This window comes from Carcharhinus amblyrhynchos, chromosome 2, assembly GCF_965287045.1.
Source record: "Carcharhinus amblyrhynchos chromosome 2, sCarAmb.v2.hapA, whole genome shotgun sequence".
Taxonomy (NCBI): Eukaryota; Metazoa; Chordata; class Chondrichthyes; order Carcharhiniformes; family Carcharhinidae; genus Carcharhinus; species Carcharhinus amblyrhynchos.
Genome location: NC_137325.1, coordinates 51,370,999 through 51,388,645, shown reverse-complemented (window position 1 = coordinate 51,388,645; position 17,647 = coordinate 51,370,999). Strand labels below are relative to the sequence as shown.

At 44.3% G+C, this 17,647-nt stretch overlaps 1 protein-coding gene across 1 annotated transcript; it reads left to right on the top strand.

Moving 5' to 3' along the window:
• Positions 1-7,301: 7,301 nt before the first annotated feature.
• Positions 7,302-17,135, top strand: LOC145354325 (cytochrome c, testis-specific). Its single transcript, XM_080205495.1, has 3 exons — positions 7,302-7,384; positions 9,676-9,859; positions 16,667-17,135. Exons 2-3 carry the CDS (start codon positions 9,691-9,693, stop codon positions 16,813-16,815), a joined length of 318 nt encoding a protein of 105 aa, XP_080061621.1. The 5' UTR covers positions 7,302-7,384; positions 9,676-9,690; the 3' UTR covers positions 16,816-17,135.
• Positions 17,136-17,647: the final 512 nt, after the last annotated feature.

Sequence of the window (17,647 nt, the reverse complement as noted above, 5' to 3'; positions counted from 1 at the left end):
GCAGAGGGGAATGAGGAGTGTGTGTTGTTGTGGGTCTGTGGGGGGGTATGGGGAGTGTACATGGCTGGGGCTTTGTGGGGGGGGTATGAGGTGTGTGTTGTTTTGGGTCTGTGGGGGGTAATGGGGGGGTGTGTGTTGAGGGGGAGGGCTGTGGGGGGTATGGGGAAGTGTGTTTTGCTGTGGGTTTGTGGGGAGGAATGGGGAGTGTGTATCGCTGGGTGTCTGAGGGGGGTAAGGAGTGTGTGTGTTGCTGGGGCTCTGTGGTTGGGGGAATGGTGAATGTGTGTTGCTGGGGGTCTGTGGGTGGGGGAATGGGGAATGTGTGCTGCTGGGGGTCTGTGTGGGGGTAAGGGGAATGTGTGTTGCTGGGGCTCTGTGGTTGGGGGTATGGGGAATGTGTGTTGCTGGGGCTCTGTGGTTGGGGGAATGGTGAATGTGTGTTGCTGGGGGTCTGTGTGGGGGTAAGGGGAGTGTGTGTTGCTGGGGGTCTGTGGGGGGTGGTATGGGGAATGTGCTGCTGGGGGTCTGTGTGGGGGTGGTAATGTGAATGTGTGTTGCTGGGGGTGTGGGAGGGTATGGGGGAGTGTGTGTTGCTGGGGGTGTGGGAGGGTATGGGGGAGTGTGTGTTGCTGGGGGTGTGGGAGGGTATGGGGAGTGTGTGTTGCTGGGGGTGTGGGGAGGTATGGGGAGTGTGTGTTGTTGGGGGTGTGGGGAGGTATGGGGAGTGTGTGTTGCTGGGGGTCTGTGGGGGGGGTAATGTGAATGTGTGTTGCTGGGGGTGTGGGAGGGTATGGGGGAGTGTGTGTTGCTGGGGGTGTATGGGGAGTGTGTGTTGCTGGGGGTCTGTGGGGGGGGTAATGTGAATGTGTGTTGCTGGGGGTGTGGGAGGGTATGGGGGAGTGTGTGTTGCTGGGGGTGTGGGGAGGTATGGGGAGTGTGTGTTGCTGGGGGTGTGGGGAGGTATGGGGAGTGTGTGTTGCTGTAGGTCCGTGGGTGTATGGGGAGTGTGTGTTGCTAGGGCTCTGTGGGGGGGGGGGGGGGGGAGATATGGGGAGTGTGTGTTGATGGGGGGGTTTGTGGGGGGTATGGGGTATGTTGCTGGGGCTCTGTGGGGGGGATATGGGGACTATGTGTTGCTGGGCTGGGGCGAGCAGAGTTCTTTAACCTCTCCATCTGTCTCTCCCCTTCACCAAGTTTTATCCCCCTTAACAAGATTAACAAGAAGGCTTTTGAAATACAAGGCATTGATCTTGTTCTTTTGGTTGCTGTTGGAGCTGAGGAGGAGAAACAGGAAGATGAATAATGGCACAGGAGGCCCGAGCCTAACCACTTGCAGGAGTAGAAGGAAATGGCTGCCGGAGGCAGGATGTGGCCACCATTCACCCCGAGTGGGGGGTATTGCAGGAGAGGAGGGAATGGAGACCCTGGCAGTTCTGCAGGCGAATGCCCTTCAAGCTATTGTCGGACATCACACGCCACTCACGGCTCCGGCTCCGAAAATAGACAGTGCAACACCTGTGCCATTTATTGCAGGACTGTCACTTCGGAGCACGGTTGGGGCACCCATTCCTGTGGCAATGAAAGTGACAGCCACCTTAAACTTCTACACCACCAGGTCCTTCCAGACCACTCAGTGGAGTCCTTTGTAGTGTTTCCCAACCATCCATCCACGTGTGTCAAGGACAGAGATACCCTATATGTTCATGTTGGCCAGTATATTAAATCTAACCTGGACCAGGCCCAGCAGGAAGCCCAGACTGCAGGATTCGCAGCCATCGTGGGATTGCCAAATGTGCAGGGAGCTATAGACCGCACCCACGTTGCCCTCAAGGCTCCGGCGAAGAATCCAGGAAGATTCATGAACAGAAAGGCCTTCTGTTCAATAAATGTGCAATTGGTGTGTGACCATCAGCTGAACATTACCCCAGCAGCATGCATGACAGCTTCACATTGAGGAGTTTGGACGTTCTGGAGGTTTTTGAGGAGTAGGCCAGGGTGCAGGGATGGTTCATGGGAGACATGGGATACTGCTTCATACTTGGCTGATGACAGCTGTGTGGAGGCCTGAGACTGAGGCAGAGGCCCAATATGATGAGGCCCACATTGCCACCTGGTTAATAGTGGAGCGGTACATAGGGCTCCTCAAAATGCACTTCAGGTGACTAGACCACTTTGGCCAAGTCCTTCAATATAGCCCCCTTATTACATAATCCTGCACTGTTATGGTGTGCTGTATCCCACACAGCCTGGCACCTCAGTGAAGAGATCATTTTGAGGAGGAGGACATGGAAGCTGACCAGCTGGGCGTGACTGGGAAGGAGGCTGTCCAGGAGGAGGAGAGCAGGAAGGGGAATGACAACGATGAGCAACACCACCCAAGTGCTTGACTGGCGGCAACAAGGATCAGGTGAGGGAGGCCCTGATCACCATGCACTTTCGTCACTAGGGGCCTGTGTTGCCGCATGTTGGTTCCATTCCCCCCTTACCTTGGAGTCCTAATATCTCCTGCAGCATTGCAACACCAGAGTGGGGTGTCAGGATATGCTGTGTTAGCGAGTTTTTGTGGCAGGCAGGAGAGAGATGATGACTCACTGAACATCATTGTGATGATGCAAACTAGTCTGACTCCTACCTGAGCTCTGAATGCATGGAGAAAGAAACTTGCAAAGCTAGCAAAACCAGCATTAGAAACTTTACAATTATCTTAGGAAAAACAGTGTGGTCAGGATCAACTTGGTCCCCTAAAATGACAACAATGATTGATAATGAAAATAGTGATCTCTGTGACATGGCTTTTTCCCCAATTTTGACTCACAAACAAGGGGATCAGAGGGATAACAGATTGTTTGCTGCATGTGGTCCAAGGGGAGCATGGGTGCCTCACAAGTGATGGGCTGGGGAGAGGGTTTGAAGTGAGGCTGCTAGCCATTTCTCTCTGGGTTGCTGACATACTGCACGGTCTGGTCAAGACAGATGGACTGGAGAGTGGTGAGTGTGCTGCACTGATGTTTAAATATGGCACTGGGACCTTTGATCCTGCCAGCTGAGGGTGGGGTGCACAAATCAGCTGCCAGCCAGCCAGCCAGCCAGGCATAATTAATGAGGTTCCAAATGCAGAATCTGTTGCGGGATCCCATTATTCTGGCTGGTGGGGAAGGAACTGCCGGAGCCATCTGTCTCTTAGTTTCAAAATGGGAGAATTCCATCCACAATCTGAACAGAACATTGTAGAATTGAAAAATTACTTCCAATGAATTGCACATAATCTTTTTCACTTTGTAGTTCAAAATTCTATTTCTTATTGTTTCTACGGACATGTTGAGTTGCCAATCCTATCCTTTTGTTTTTTTCAATTATATTTTGAAGAATACCATTCATGGAGTGTGTGTGCCATGCATTCCTTCTTATTTGTAGGCCTTTGTATTTATCAGTGTTCATTTTCTTCTGCCCACTTTTTCTATTTTTCTACTTACACCATGTTCATGGTCTTCCAGCCCACAGTTGATGTTTATCTCGGTGTGCATCCCTGGGAACAAGCCACAGAGCACAGAGTCCTGCGCCACAGAGCTGCTCAGGATGAATCTTACAAATACCACTGCATGTTTCTCCACACCTTTGTGGTAAAGACACATTCCTATTTAGGTACAGCATATCATTGGGCTTACTACACTGTAGTTGTGATGTCACTTAACCTTTTCTTTTCTCCACCATATCACAAAACAGCTGAATGCACAGAATACTGCAAAGTCTATGGACCCTGACAACATTCCTGCATTAGAAACATAGAAGATAGAAGCAGGAGGAGGTCATTCAGCCCTTTGAGCCTGCTCCGCCGTTCATGGCTGATCATCAACTCAGCAGCCTAATCCTGCTTTCTCCCCATAACCTTTGATCCCATTTGCCCCAAGTGCTATATCTAGCTATCTCTTGAATACATTCAGTGTTTTGGCATCAACTATTTCCTGTGGTAATGAATTCCACAGGCTCAACAAAGATGTGGAGAAACATGCAGTAATATTTGTGAGATTCATCCACCACTCTTTGGGTGAAGAAATGCCTCCTCATCTCCATCCTAAATAGTTCACCCTGAATTCCCAGAGTGTGACCCTGGTTCTGGACACACCCACGATGGGAACCTTCTCTCTGCACCTACCTTGTCTAGTCCTGTTAGAATTTTATAAGTTTTGTTGAGATCCCCTCCCATTCACCTGAACTCCAGTGAAAACAACCCTAACCTTGTCAATCTCTCCTCACACATCAGTCCTTCCATCCCTAGCATCAGCCTTTGCTATACTCCTTCAAGAACAAGAACATTCTTCCTCAGAAAAAGAGACCAACATGGCACACATTATTCTAGGTGTGACCTCTTCAAGGCTCTGTATAATTGCAAAAACACATCCCTGCTCCTGCACTCAAAACCTCTCGCAATGAAGGACAACATACCATTTGCCTTCTTTACCATAGTTAGTACTGAGGACTTGTGCTTCAGAACCAGCTGTGTCCCAACAAATGTTGTCAGGGTCCATAGACTTTGCAGTATTCTGTGCATTCAGCTGTTTTGTGATATCGTGGAGAAAAGAAAAGGTTAAGTGACATCACAACTACAGTGTAGTAAACCCAATGATATGCTGTACCTAAACAGGAATGTGTCTTTACCACAAAGGTGTGGAGAAACATGCAGTGGTATTTGTAAGATTCATTCTGAGCAGCTCTGTGGCGCAGGACTCTGTGCTCTGTGGCTTGTTCCTAGGGATGCACACCAAGATAAACATCAACTGTGGGCTGGAAGACCATGAACATGGTGTGAGTAGAAAAATAGGAAAAGCTGTTCCAGTACAGCTACAACACTGGCATCTATATGCCAATGTTGAAAATTGCCCAGATCTGTCCTAACCACAAAAAGCAGGACCGATCCAACTCAGCCAATTACTGCCCCATCAGTCTGCACTTGATCATTGACAAAGTGATGGAAAGTGTTGTCGACAGTACTCTCAAGCAACACTTACTCAGAAATAACTTGCTAACTTGATGCTCAGTTTTGAGTTCTGCCAGAGCCACTCAGCCTCTAACCTGATTACAATCTTGGTTCAAATATGAACAAAAAGCTGAACTCTGATGATGTGCACGTGACTGCCCTTGACATCAAAACAGCATTTGATCGAGTGTGGCATCAAGGAGCTCTAGCAAAATAGAAGTCAGTGAGAATCAAGAGGAAAACTCTCCACTGTTTGGAGTCATACCTAGCTGTTGGAGGTCAATGATCTCAATCCCAGTACACCACTGCAGGAGTTCCTCATGGTTAGTGTCTTAGACCAAACTGTCTTCAATTGTTTCATCAATGGTCTTCCTTTTGGATTAGCTGAAATTCACAGAAGATAAAACCAGGGGACAGTGAGGAGAGCATTGGAATACTCCAATCTAGAGTTAACAAAAATAAAAATGTCAGAAGGTGCGGGTGACCAATATTCGGGTTGTGGAGGCGTAAGCAGTGGCAGGAGAGGAGTTAGGGGAGGGAGCATTATCAGGAGAGGGGTTTGAGGGGACTGAGCATTGTACGGGCTGTGGTCAGGAAATGGGTGAGTGCTGTTCTGCGTCTGCCTGTTGGGATGGGGTGAGGGGATGAGACGTGTTGAGAGGGACTGGCGAGAGTGACCATTGTTGGGGGCAGGGGATGGTGAGAATTGTCAGAAGGAAGGTTGAAAGTAGGTGAGCATTTTTGGGAGCTTGGTGGGGGGGGTGAGCATTGTTAGAGATGGGGGCAGGTAGGGTATCAGGCAATGAGCACTGTTGGAGTTACAGGGGTGAGTATTGTAGATGGTGCAAGGGCAAATATTGTCAGAAGAGGTTGGAAGTGAACACTATCAAGGATGCTGGGTGGATTTTTTTGGGCATTCCCAGTAATCAGTGCTCTGGGTCTGAGATAACAGCAGCAGTAGTATGGTGTAAATATCTGAGTAAGTATAAGGTACCACACCCATGTCTCCAACAGGAAGGTTAATACTGGAGGCTGTCTGAGTTCTGGGAATCGTAATTCTGCTTATTGGAAGTTTGAATTTTCTGGATAAATGCTGCACGTACTTGGTTCAGAATTACTACTACAAAGTGCCAACAGCAGCCAGTGTCTGAATATAGACTGTTGTTGCCATCAGTAGATATGAGCCATGAGACTTTCAACAACAGATAGGCTGAGGCAGAGTAAAGGTGGGTGATATTATACATGTGGAAATAGACAGTCTGTGATGAAAAGGGCTCAGAATGAAATATGGTTTCATTCTTATATTTACAATAATACAATGCAGCAGAATTCAAAATGACTGTTTTATTTACACACACACATACACATATATATTACCATAACATTATTAAGGAACAATTACAAAATCAGTTAAAAGCCAAGCTGTATTGTAGCAAACAAAAAAATTTTCTTTGAAGCCCATGCCTGACTGAGCATGTCAGCATAATTTGATTCCCAACAATGTGAACAAATAAAATAATTTATGTTTGCTACACCTGATTCTAACATAATAAAACATACATGTCGACAAATGCAATTATATTTGCAAAACAAGTATTGAACTGCAATCCCAACTCATTCCAGATTGGTCACATCACTGCTACAGAGGTGGGGAATCCCACTTTACGTCATACGGTTTCAGGTCATATGATGAAAGCTCCAGGGACAGAAACTCCAAGTGATTTTAAATCTCTCGCCACAATCTGTCCTATAATCTCCAATAGTGATTTTAAATTTCACTCCACATTCTTAGTGTGAAGCTCTGAGGGTTAATGTGGGGGGTTACAGTATAAAGGACAATGTGAGGGGGTTGACAGTGTGAGGGAAGATACAGTGTAAGGGGGTTACAGTGTGAAGGTGGATTACAGTGTGAGATGTTATAGTTTAAGGGGGTTACAGTGAATGGGGGTTATAATTTAAAGGGGTAATAATGTCAGGTTATAGTCTAAGGGGGTTAAAATGTCAGGAGGTTATAGTTTAAGAGGGTTACAGTGTCGAAGGTTATAATTTAAAGGGGTTGGGGGGGGGGGGTTACAGTTTGAGACTCCCAGGGTCAATCACCTGTCTCCAGTTTCACCCCACATTGTTCCGGACTCCTTCTGATGTCATTGCGCGCGATGCTTTGTGGTCGGGACCTGGATCACCCGAACCTGCTGCCCGGACAGGGCGGGTCACATGCCTTCCGATTGACAACTACATTGCCCAATAGATATCCAGAGTCTGCAGCGACGCGTTTCCAATTGACCAATGAGGATGGTGGGGGCGGAACCTCCTGTGCACTCTCACACACACTTGGCGCTGCTGATAAAAGCGTGCGGAAGGCCGGCCCGGTCGCTGTGGAACGACCTTGAGTGTGAGGAAGGCGGCGAGGTGAGGGCGCGACTGTGGAGGGGGCTCCGGCCGATTGCCCGGGGCCGCGGTGGTGGTGGGGGGAAGGTGGAGTGGGCTTTCTATCGGGATCCATGTGCTGACTAGCATTCGGTCTGCCCTGAGAATGTACGTTTCGGGCCGCGGGGGGGTGGCCGGTATCCTGCTGCCGGCCCCTGGCTCTTCCCGCAGCGGGCTCGGTAAAATCCTGGCTTCTTCCCGCTTTGTCAGTCTGAGGTTTGAGCGGCAGCTCCCGGCTGGGAAATGAATTCCGGGGGAATTAATATCTCCGCTGATTTTCCCCTCCTGTCTCAGGATGCCGGTGTCCCGCCAACGTGGCTGGCTTTGGGGAAGGGGATGTGAAGGGCGGGAATAGGCCGAGTGAAATTACCCAGGGATAGAGTGCACTGGGCTGGAGAAGTAGACAATATCCAATAATAGTCATGTTTCAGTGACCATTTAACTCTTGTGTAATCGTCTGCTCCAACTGATGTAATATCAGTTTCAATATTGCAGCTTTCAGGAAACCTGGTTCCCAGAACCGGTGGGACTGCCGCCCCCCCCCCCCCCCCACCCCCTCCACCCCCTCCATTCCTCTTCTGTGCCTGGTGTACGATGTCTTTATTTCTGCCCTTTCATTCCGGTTTAAGGAGTTTTAAAGTTTAAAAACACTCGAAATAATCATTTGACTCCAAGGTTTTAAATGACCTTCAGTTTGTCCTTGAAACTTGTCTCCCCATATTTCGAGTCGCCAAGCGGGCACTCTGAAGCTTGAACGTTATGAATAAAAACGGATCAGCCGCTTTCGGGTAGCGACAATGTCAAAGCTTAAAGTTATTTCTAAAGCTGAAGGAGCCAATCTTTAAAAATTCTGCTGCAGTGCTGAATGGTTCTGTATCACTCATGACATTTCTGCTGAAGTATTCCTCGTACTTTTTCACCTGTCTTAGTTTTAGATATGGTTATGCCAGTCTATGCCATCCCAAGTTAATTTGAGTTAATTTTCTTGGTGTGAAAAGTCGTATCTAATTGGTGAGTATGACCTTGTGTGCTTCCATTATCTGCCCAGTGTTAGTGAATCACCTTCAGTGATTTCCCTTCCTGTTTCCCTGCCTCTCCATCTTTGACCCCATCACTATGATTTATCATGTTGCCCATCTGACCTCCAATAGTACTTATGAGCAAAATGTTTTTCCACAAAGGCACTAACTTTGGTCCCCACTACAGAATCTGTTCCCTGACTACCATCTGAGGTTGAAGCAGACAGTTGTATTTGACCTTGTGGTGAGCTTCTGTTTCATGTAATGCATCACAAAACTACCTACCTTCACTGCTGTAACATTGCTCATTTTTCCAACCTTGGCTTGACTGCTGAAACCTTTCATATCTTTATTGCATTAGATTTCACTGTTTTTGGCCAGCCTCTTATTCATGTAAATTCTTCAATTCATCCAAATCTCTACTGCCATGTCCTAATTTGTAGCAGGTTCCTGACCTGCAGTGACTCCTGATCCAACAGCACTTTCTCTTTAAAATTTTTGGCACTTCTATAGAATATAGAAATTCTACAGTGCAAAAAGAGGCCACTCGGCCCATTAAGTCTGCACTGACAACAGTCCCACCCACGCCATATCCCTACATATTTACCTGCTAATCTCTCTAATTTACACATCCTGGGACACTAAGAGGCAATTTACTTTGGCCAATCAACCTAACCTGTACATCTTTGGACTGTGGAAGGAAACTGGAACATCTAGAGGAAACATGCGCAGACGTGGGGAGAATGTACAAACTCTGCACAGACAGTGACCCTGGGAATTGAACCCAGGTCCTTGGAGCTGTGAAGCAGCAGTGCTAACCACTATGCTACTGTCCCGCTCTAATAAGCTTCCTTCCTGACATCGCTGCTTTAAACTCCAATGGTGTTTTCCCATTAAATTTAAATTCCAGTTTAATGACTAAAGTTTTTCTTCGTGTCAATGCTAAACTTGTGGGCTTTAAATTTCAAAAGACTGAAATGAGTAAACTTCCTTGGAATAAATTGGTTAGTCGTCTAGTATCTAAATGATCTTTCCATGCAATGCATTATTTAATGCTGTCAGTGCTTCAATTTTTATAATTGAAGCAGAGAACATAAAATCTCAATAGTGCACATGGAGGCCATTTGACCCATCAAGTCTGCACTCTCTCTGAAAGAGCATATTAACCAGTGCTTGCAACTGTGCCTTTAACATTAAACAATGTGGTACTGATTAAGACTCGTGCTTTCCTCTTTCCACTTCTTTCCTTTGAAGCAACTACAGAGCAAAATGGGTGATATAGAGAAGGGCAAGAAGATCTTCGTGCAGAAGTGTGCGCAGTGTCACACTGTTGAATGTGGAGGCAAACACAAAACTGGGCCGAACCTGTGTGGTTTATTTGGACGCAAGACTGGCCAGGCTGAAGGATTTTCTTACACTGATGCAAACAAAAATAAAGGTACATTGTTTATGAAAATAGCTGATGTAGCAACTTAAATTTAGCAACTGACAGTTGAAACTAGAATTGTTTCATATATTAGTAAGACAGCTTGGTATCTTGAAAGATATCTTACCTGAGGCTTAAGGCTGTTCATTCAGTGTCAGCTTTTGAATTGTTTAACATTTGAGCAAGAATAAGTATTTTTTATATTAAACCTGAGGGTTTTCAAATCCAATTAAGGCAAGAAGGAACTTCAAATAAAATAATTCATTGTGGGAACATTAAAGTTGCTTACTTGCTAAACGTTCCTAATGTATATTTGGTGGACAAATTGATCAGAATTTGAACATAGTGATAAGATGATTGTCCAACAGCATGTATGTAAACTAGGAATTAACCTGAGAAACTGCGTTAATGGCCCTTGAAGAAAATGGGATAAGATTTGCAGTTACAAGTTTGTGAAGACTGCATCCAATGAAAATTGTAAATTTTCTTGGTGCTTTACAGTTTTAACATGACAACTGTTCCATCATATTTTGTTTACTCCAATAAGTCACTTTGTCTTGAGCTTGTTTCCTCAGCATGTAATTTCCTAGATTTAACCAATTTTGCATTCTACTGATTTTAAAGTCACAAACACAATGCCTCTAAATATTAGCACGCTTCTTGAGCAATTATCTCTGAAGGCAGCAAATGCGTATTCATCAAGGGGCTAGACCTTTTGATAGTGTATTTGCTGGCCTTGATTAAATATTAACTGGTAAAATGCTTCTGCTAGTGACTTTCTAGAAATGACTCGTGAGCAACTTGGCTTTTCTTTTTGAAAGATCATTCTAATCCTGTTGCCAACCTAGTTCTAGCAATGTTCTGGTCCCTTTGTGCCTGCAATGCTGAGTTGACAATCATTTGAGATTAAAGGTTGCTCTTGGACATTGTTCAGTGTGATTCATAATTTAGATTAGATATCTTTGATCTTTTTTACCTGACTTTTGAGATAAAAGATGCAACAAATAACTTTCTTGTATGGCTTCACTGCCACATTTACGAAATTCCATCAAGTTGTGTGTATGCAAAGCCAGTGTCCATGTATACGCTTCATGGTGTTCAGAATCATTCTAATCAATAATTAGAGCACTAAATGTTTCATTTACCTGGAACAATTTTGGATATGAATTAATTAAGGCTCTTGAATGAAAACTTGTACACCAGTAAAATTAAAGATAGTTGCATCTTGCAATCTTACAGAAATGGAATACCATAGAATGCTGAGGAAAGTCTACAGATAGTGGAAGTTCTGACTTATCTTTGCATTGAATTATGCTAAAGGACAGCAGGGTTCACGTACAAAAATCACTAAAAGCTACTGGACAGGTACAGAAGTTTAGAAAATTATTGGAATGTTGTCCTTCATCTTGAGGGCTTATTATAGTTGCATGGGTCTCTTGTATCACTATTAAGTACAGCATTCATCCTTGGCAGTGTGCTATATTGGTCTTGGAGTGAATACATTGCAGTTAATCAGAGTAACAGTGAAGTGAAAAGTATTAAGTGATGAATACAATAGATTAAGCGAGCATCTAAGACAAGTAAGGATTTCACTTAGTAGATGGAGAGCCCAGACTAAGGGGGCACAACTTTTAAATTTGTCTGTCAGGATTAATGTCAGTGCTGTTGCACATAATTAAAATGAAACAGACGAATAGCATTCAGCCCATCACATAGACTAATTCTTTCTTATATCCCTGTAATTTATTTTATCTTCAAATAATCATCTGATTCCCTTGTAAAGGCTAATAATTGAACCTGCTTTAACCACTTAAAAGCAATCCATTCTAAATCCTAATCTTTTGTTGCATTAACTTTGTCTGTTCATCACCCTTCAGTTTTGGGTAACAGTTTCTTTATTTACTCTAAATGCTTTATAATTTTCAATCTTTTTGCCTCTTTGGCCTTGTCTACTCCAAAAACAGTGATCTCAACTTTCCCAGTTTATCCACAAGCTTATAATCCCTCATCCCTGGAATTTTGGGTGACAGTGGTTAGCATTGCTGCCTCAGTGCCAGGGACCCAAGTTCGATTCCTGGCTTGGGTCACTGTCTGAGTGGAGACTGCACATTCTCCCCATGCCTGTGTGGGTTTCCTCCAGGTGCTCTGGTTTCTTCCCACAGTCTGAAAGATGTTTGGGTCAATGCACCTAACCAGCACAAGTGCCAGTGTGGCGACTAGGGGGATCTCAAGTAACTTCATTGCAGTGTTATTGTAAGCCTTGCTTGTGACAAATAAATAGACTTTTAAACTGTACCCATTCCCTTGAACTGAAAATCCAAACTTGGGGCCAAACTAGTGTTTTTATACAAATGTTTTATGTATATTTGCTTCTTGGCTTTAAAATTAATTATTTAGAATGTATATGTCTTATTTATTCCCACTAAAATATATTATTATCACATGTTTTTCTGCAAATGTCTGCCCATTCCACCAACCTAGCACCCTTAAAGTCTTGTCTTCTTCGTGGTTTACTACAGTTCATAGTTATCATCTATAAATTTTGAAATTATACCCTGTACCCAAAGCCCAAGTAACGTATCTCAACAAAAACAGCAGTAGTCATAGTGCTAAACCCTTGGATACAACTTAACAGCTCCCTCCAGTCCAAAACAAAAACATTTGTCACAACTTTTTATCCCTAAGCCAGTTTTGTATCTATACAGTTAATGCCCTTTTATCACTTGGGCTTAGAAGTGTTCCTGGTGTCTGTCAGATCTGAACTTTTATTTCTGTAGATTTTCAAGGTAATTGATTTGATGAATAGGAAGGACAAAATGCAGATCTTGATCATGGGGCAAGTTTCTGAAATAATTTCAGAAGTGATTTAGCTTGTTGGAACTTTCTTGCAATTGTTCAATGTTCTGCTGCTTCTCTGGTCCCCATACACTTTTCCAGGGTACAGCCCTTAGTTTTCCTCACTTGTAGTAACAACATAAGAACATAAGAAATAGGAGCAAGAGTAGGCCATCTAGCCCTTCGAGCCTGCCCTGCCATTCAATAAGATCATGGCTGATCTGTCGTGGCTCAGTTCCACATTCCTGCCCTCTCCCCATAACCCTTAATCCCCTCGCTTATCAAAAACCCATCAACCCGCGTCTTAAAAATATTTAGCGAGGCAGCCTCCACCACTTCAACGGGCAGAGAATTCCAGAGATTCACCACCCTTTGAGTGAAGAAGTTCCTCCTCAACTCCATTCTAAACTGCCCCCCCCCCCCTTTATTTTGAGGCTGTGCCCCCTAGTCCTACTATCCTTTCTGAGCAGGAAGAGTCTCTCCACCTCTATCCTATCCATCCCATTCATCATCTTATATGTCTCAATGAGATCTCCCCTCATTCTTCTAAACTCTAAGGAGTACAAGCCTAGTTTATTCAGCCTCTCCTCATAGCTCAACCCCCTCAACTCCAGAATCAGCCTAGTAAACCTCCTCTGCACTCCCTCCAAGGCCAAAATATCCTTGCGTAAGTACGGCACCCAAAACTGCACACAGTACTCCAGCTGCGGCCTCACCAATGCCCTATATAGCCGCAGCAAGACCTCCTACTTTTATATTCAATCCCCCTCGCTATGAAGGTCAGCATCCCATTCGCCTTCCTGACCACCTGCTGCACCTGCAAGCTGAGTTTTTGCGACTCATGCACAAGGACCCTGAGGTCCCTCTGCACCGTCACTTGCTGCAGCTTTTCGCCCCGTAAGTAATAATCCTTCCTACCATTATTCCTACCAAAGTGGACCACCTCGCACATGCCAACATTAAATTCCATTTGCCAGTTCCTGGCCCATTCGCCCAGCCTATCTAGATCCTTCTGCAGACTCTCCGCACAATTTGCAGTTCCACCAATCTTGGTGTCATCAGCAAATTTCGACACCATACACTCGGTTCCCTCCTCCAGATCATCTATATAAATGGTAAATAGCTGAGGCCCCAGCACTGACCCCTGGGGCACTCCACTAGTCACCATCCGCCAATCCGAATAGCACCCATTGACCCCCACTCTCTGCCTCCTATTTGACAACCAATCCTCTATCCACGCTAACACCCTACCCCCAACTCCATGTCCCCTGACCTTCTGCAATAACCTCTTGTGAGGTACCTTGTCAAACGCCTTCTGAAAATCAAGAAAGACCACATCCACTGGCTCTCCTCTATCCACTGCCCTGGACACATCCTCATAGAACTCCAGTAAATTTGTCAGACACGACTTCCCTTTAATGAAACCGTGCTGCGTCTGCTCAATCAAGCAATTCCCCTCAAGATGCCTCGCTATTTCCTCCTTGATGACGGATTCTAACATTTTACCTACAACAGACGTTAAACTAACCGGCCTATAATTCCCTGCCTTTTGCCTGGCACCCTTCTTAAACAACGGCGTAACATTAGCCGTTTTCCAATCTTCCGGCACTTCCCCGGAATCCAGCGACATCTGGAAAATAACCACCAAGGCATCCACTATCACCTCCGCCATTTCTTTCAGAACCCTCGGATGCGATCCATCCGGTCCTGGCGACTTGTCCACAATCAGCCCCTCCAGTTTGTCGAGCACCGCCTCTCTAGTAACAGTAATGTCATCGAGACCCTCCAGTCCTACCACCTTTCCATCTCTAACACCCGGCAAATTATTCACGTTCTCCTCCGTGAAGACAGAAACAAAAAAGTTATTTAAGACTTCAGCCATATCCCCATCCCCTACCACTAAGTCCCCCTTCTTATCCTCTAAGGGACCAATGTTCACCCTAGCCAGCCTCTTCCTTTTCATATATTTATAAAAACTCTTGCTATCCTTTTTTATATTAAGCGCTAACCCAGCTTCATAGTTTCTCCTACCCTTTATCAACTTCTTTGTCAATCTTTGTTGACATTTAAACCTCCCCCAATCCTCTTCTCGCCCACTACTCTTTGCTACTCTAAACGCCTCCGCTTTTAATTTAACACTTCCCTTCACCTCCTTCGTTATCCACGGCTTATTACCTCTCCTCCTACTGTCCTTTTTGACCATCGGAATAAATTTCTGCTGAGTACCAAGAAAGATCTCCTTAAAGATCCTCCACTGCTCCTCAGCAGACCTACCTTCCAACGCGCTCCCCCAGTCCACATTTGCCAATTCTTCTCTCATCCTACCGTACTCCCCTCTGTTCAAACAAAGGACGCGTGTCCGGGAACCCACTTTCTCCTCCTCCATCTGCACCAGAAACTCCACCGGATTCAGTTTCCACTGGGGTATGCTGGTGGTGGTGGTTTGTTTTGACTCCATCTTTTTTGGATCTCTACATCCAGTCTTGGAAGAGACTGAATTCCTCCAGTTAAATATTAGGATTACTGCAACTGATATCTTTAGCCCCTCTATGACTTTTTCCAGATACTACTTTTGATTGTGACCTCAACATTAGTATCCAACCCCATATTTTCTTTATAAAAGATTTGCTAATGTTTACCAAAGTAGGAATGCCAGCATTCCATTTCAGCCTGTCTGTGTAATTATCATTTTTGCATGGAAGTGAGTGTTCAACATCTTATACCAGTTCATTTGGCAATCACAATATATACAAAGCTGAATTTTTAATGTATTTATTCACAAGATGTGGGTATTTTTCTCAGCCAATGTTTATTGACAGTTAATTGCCCTAGAAGATAATGGGTAGCTGCCACCTTGAACTGTTGCCACCCCTGTTGTGTAAGTACACCCACAGTGCTGTTAGGGAGAGTTGCAGAATTTGACCCAGCAACAGTGAAGGGCTGGTGATATGTTTCCAAGTCAGGTGGTGTTCTTGTGTACCTGCTACCTTTCCTTCTAGATGGTAGTGGTTCTGGGCTTGGGAGTTGCTGTCTAAAGAACCTTTTGAGTTCCTGCACTGAATCTTGTAAACACGTTGGATTAGTGGAGTGACCTTCCAGCCTTGGCTATGGTAATGCACTATGATGATCTAGTTAATATGAATTGAGTTCCCAGGAGTTAAATGTGATTTTTGAATTTGAAATATTGAAATAATAAAAGGACCTAGGCACATGGTGGAATCCCTCTTAACCAAAACGAAGATGCAAATCTATTATTCCTTGAACATATTCTCTTTTGTTTCACCCAACTTCTCTCCTGGGATGCAGCTCCTTGAATATCTTCTACAATCAAGTGATTATTCAAATGTGAACTTGATTATGACAAGCAACTTTGACCACGTGTGCCATTGGAACCCTTGTGGTTTTGGTTGTTAGTGTATGGTGATGTTTATCTTGGACTAGTAACTCAGAGGCCCAGACTGACACTCTGGGGACAGGGGTTCAAGTCCCACCACAACCACTGGTGGAATGTAATTGTATTAATATAATCTGGAATGTAAAGCTAGCCTAATGCTGACCAACTATTCCAGACAGTTGTAGAAACCTAGCTATAACCAATGGCCTTTGGGGTGGAATCTGACATCCTTATCAGTCCTGACTTATAGGTGATGCCAGATTGATTGAAGCTTAACTGCCCTCTATGGCCTGACAGCCCACACAGTTCAAGTATATTTGGGAATGGGCAAAAATTGTTGGTCTAGCCAGTGACACCCACATCTTATGAAATAATAAATAAGTCAGGCCAATTGCAGTGCCTCTGCTCTCTCATGCCCTCTTGTAATGAATGAAAAACCTGGTTCTGCCTGGCTCACTTGCTTACCATCTGGGCCATTAGGACAACTTTCCCATTTTTGGCCAGCTGTGATTCCTCTGAGGAGGAACACACCTTTTAACTCTTCCACTTGAAAGTGATAAATGTGCTCATGTTGTCTTTTGTTTTTATAGGTATTATCTGGGATGAGGACACACTTAGGATTTACCTGGAGAATCCGAAGAAATATATCCCAGGGACAAAAATGATTTTTGCAGGTCTCAAGAAGAAGAGTGAGCGTGAAGACTTGATAGCTTATCTCAAATCTGCCACAGCCAAATAATTGAGGGACAGAATCTGCTGCCTTATTTATTGATGAGTAGATTTGACTCCCTGTTGAACAGTCTCAAAGTCATAGTACCATTAATGTTGCAGTTGACTTTTTAAACTATCTGTGGTTTTTACCATGTATCCTGTTCATAGCATTCCCTGTCACCCTATAAACACATGTTAAATTTTAAACTTGGAAATCACTGACCCTTTCAATAAGAATAAAGTGGAATGTCAATCAATCACTGTTTCAGTTCATTGCACTGTCACTAGTGGTGTAATCTAATTGTCTCTGGTGATGGGGAAGATGGTTAATAAAGTAATTTTATTTTGGTTCTCTGATTTTCTCAACTTATTCCCAGCTAAAACTAACCAAACTATTCTCAACATCTATTGGCTGCCTCAGCAACAAATATTAGTTATGCTGTTTTGAGATGGGGTATTTTCACTCAGAAATGGGCAATAATTTACTTGAATTGGAAAAGATTATTCCCACAATTGTATTTCCCAGTTTTTAAAGTGAGGCTGATATCTTAATTTGTATTTATTCATGTTATGTTGCAACATGAGATTTGAGACTGTTGAAGCTTGAGCATTTGTTTGCATGGTAAGTTCTACAGAAAGTTACTCCACAAATAGTAAACTGCAGCTCAATTACATAATCACTGGAAAATAATTTGAGGTGCAAATATTAAATCTTGATGTTGCAGCTGATGTGTTATATTTTGACCCTAATTTGATAACTTCCAAAGACAGTAGCTATTTTCTAATCAATATGCAAATGATCTATGCCTTGTTAATGTGTATACATTTATATAAATATAAGAAACCACTGTTCACCACCT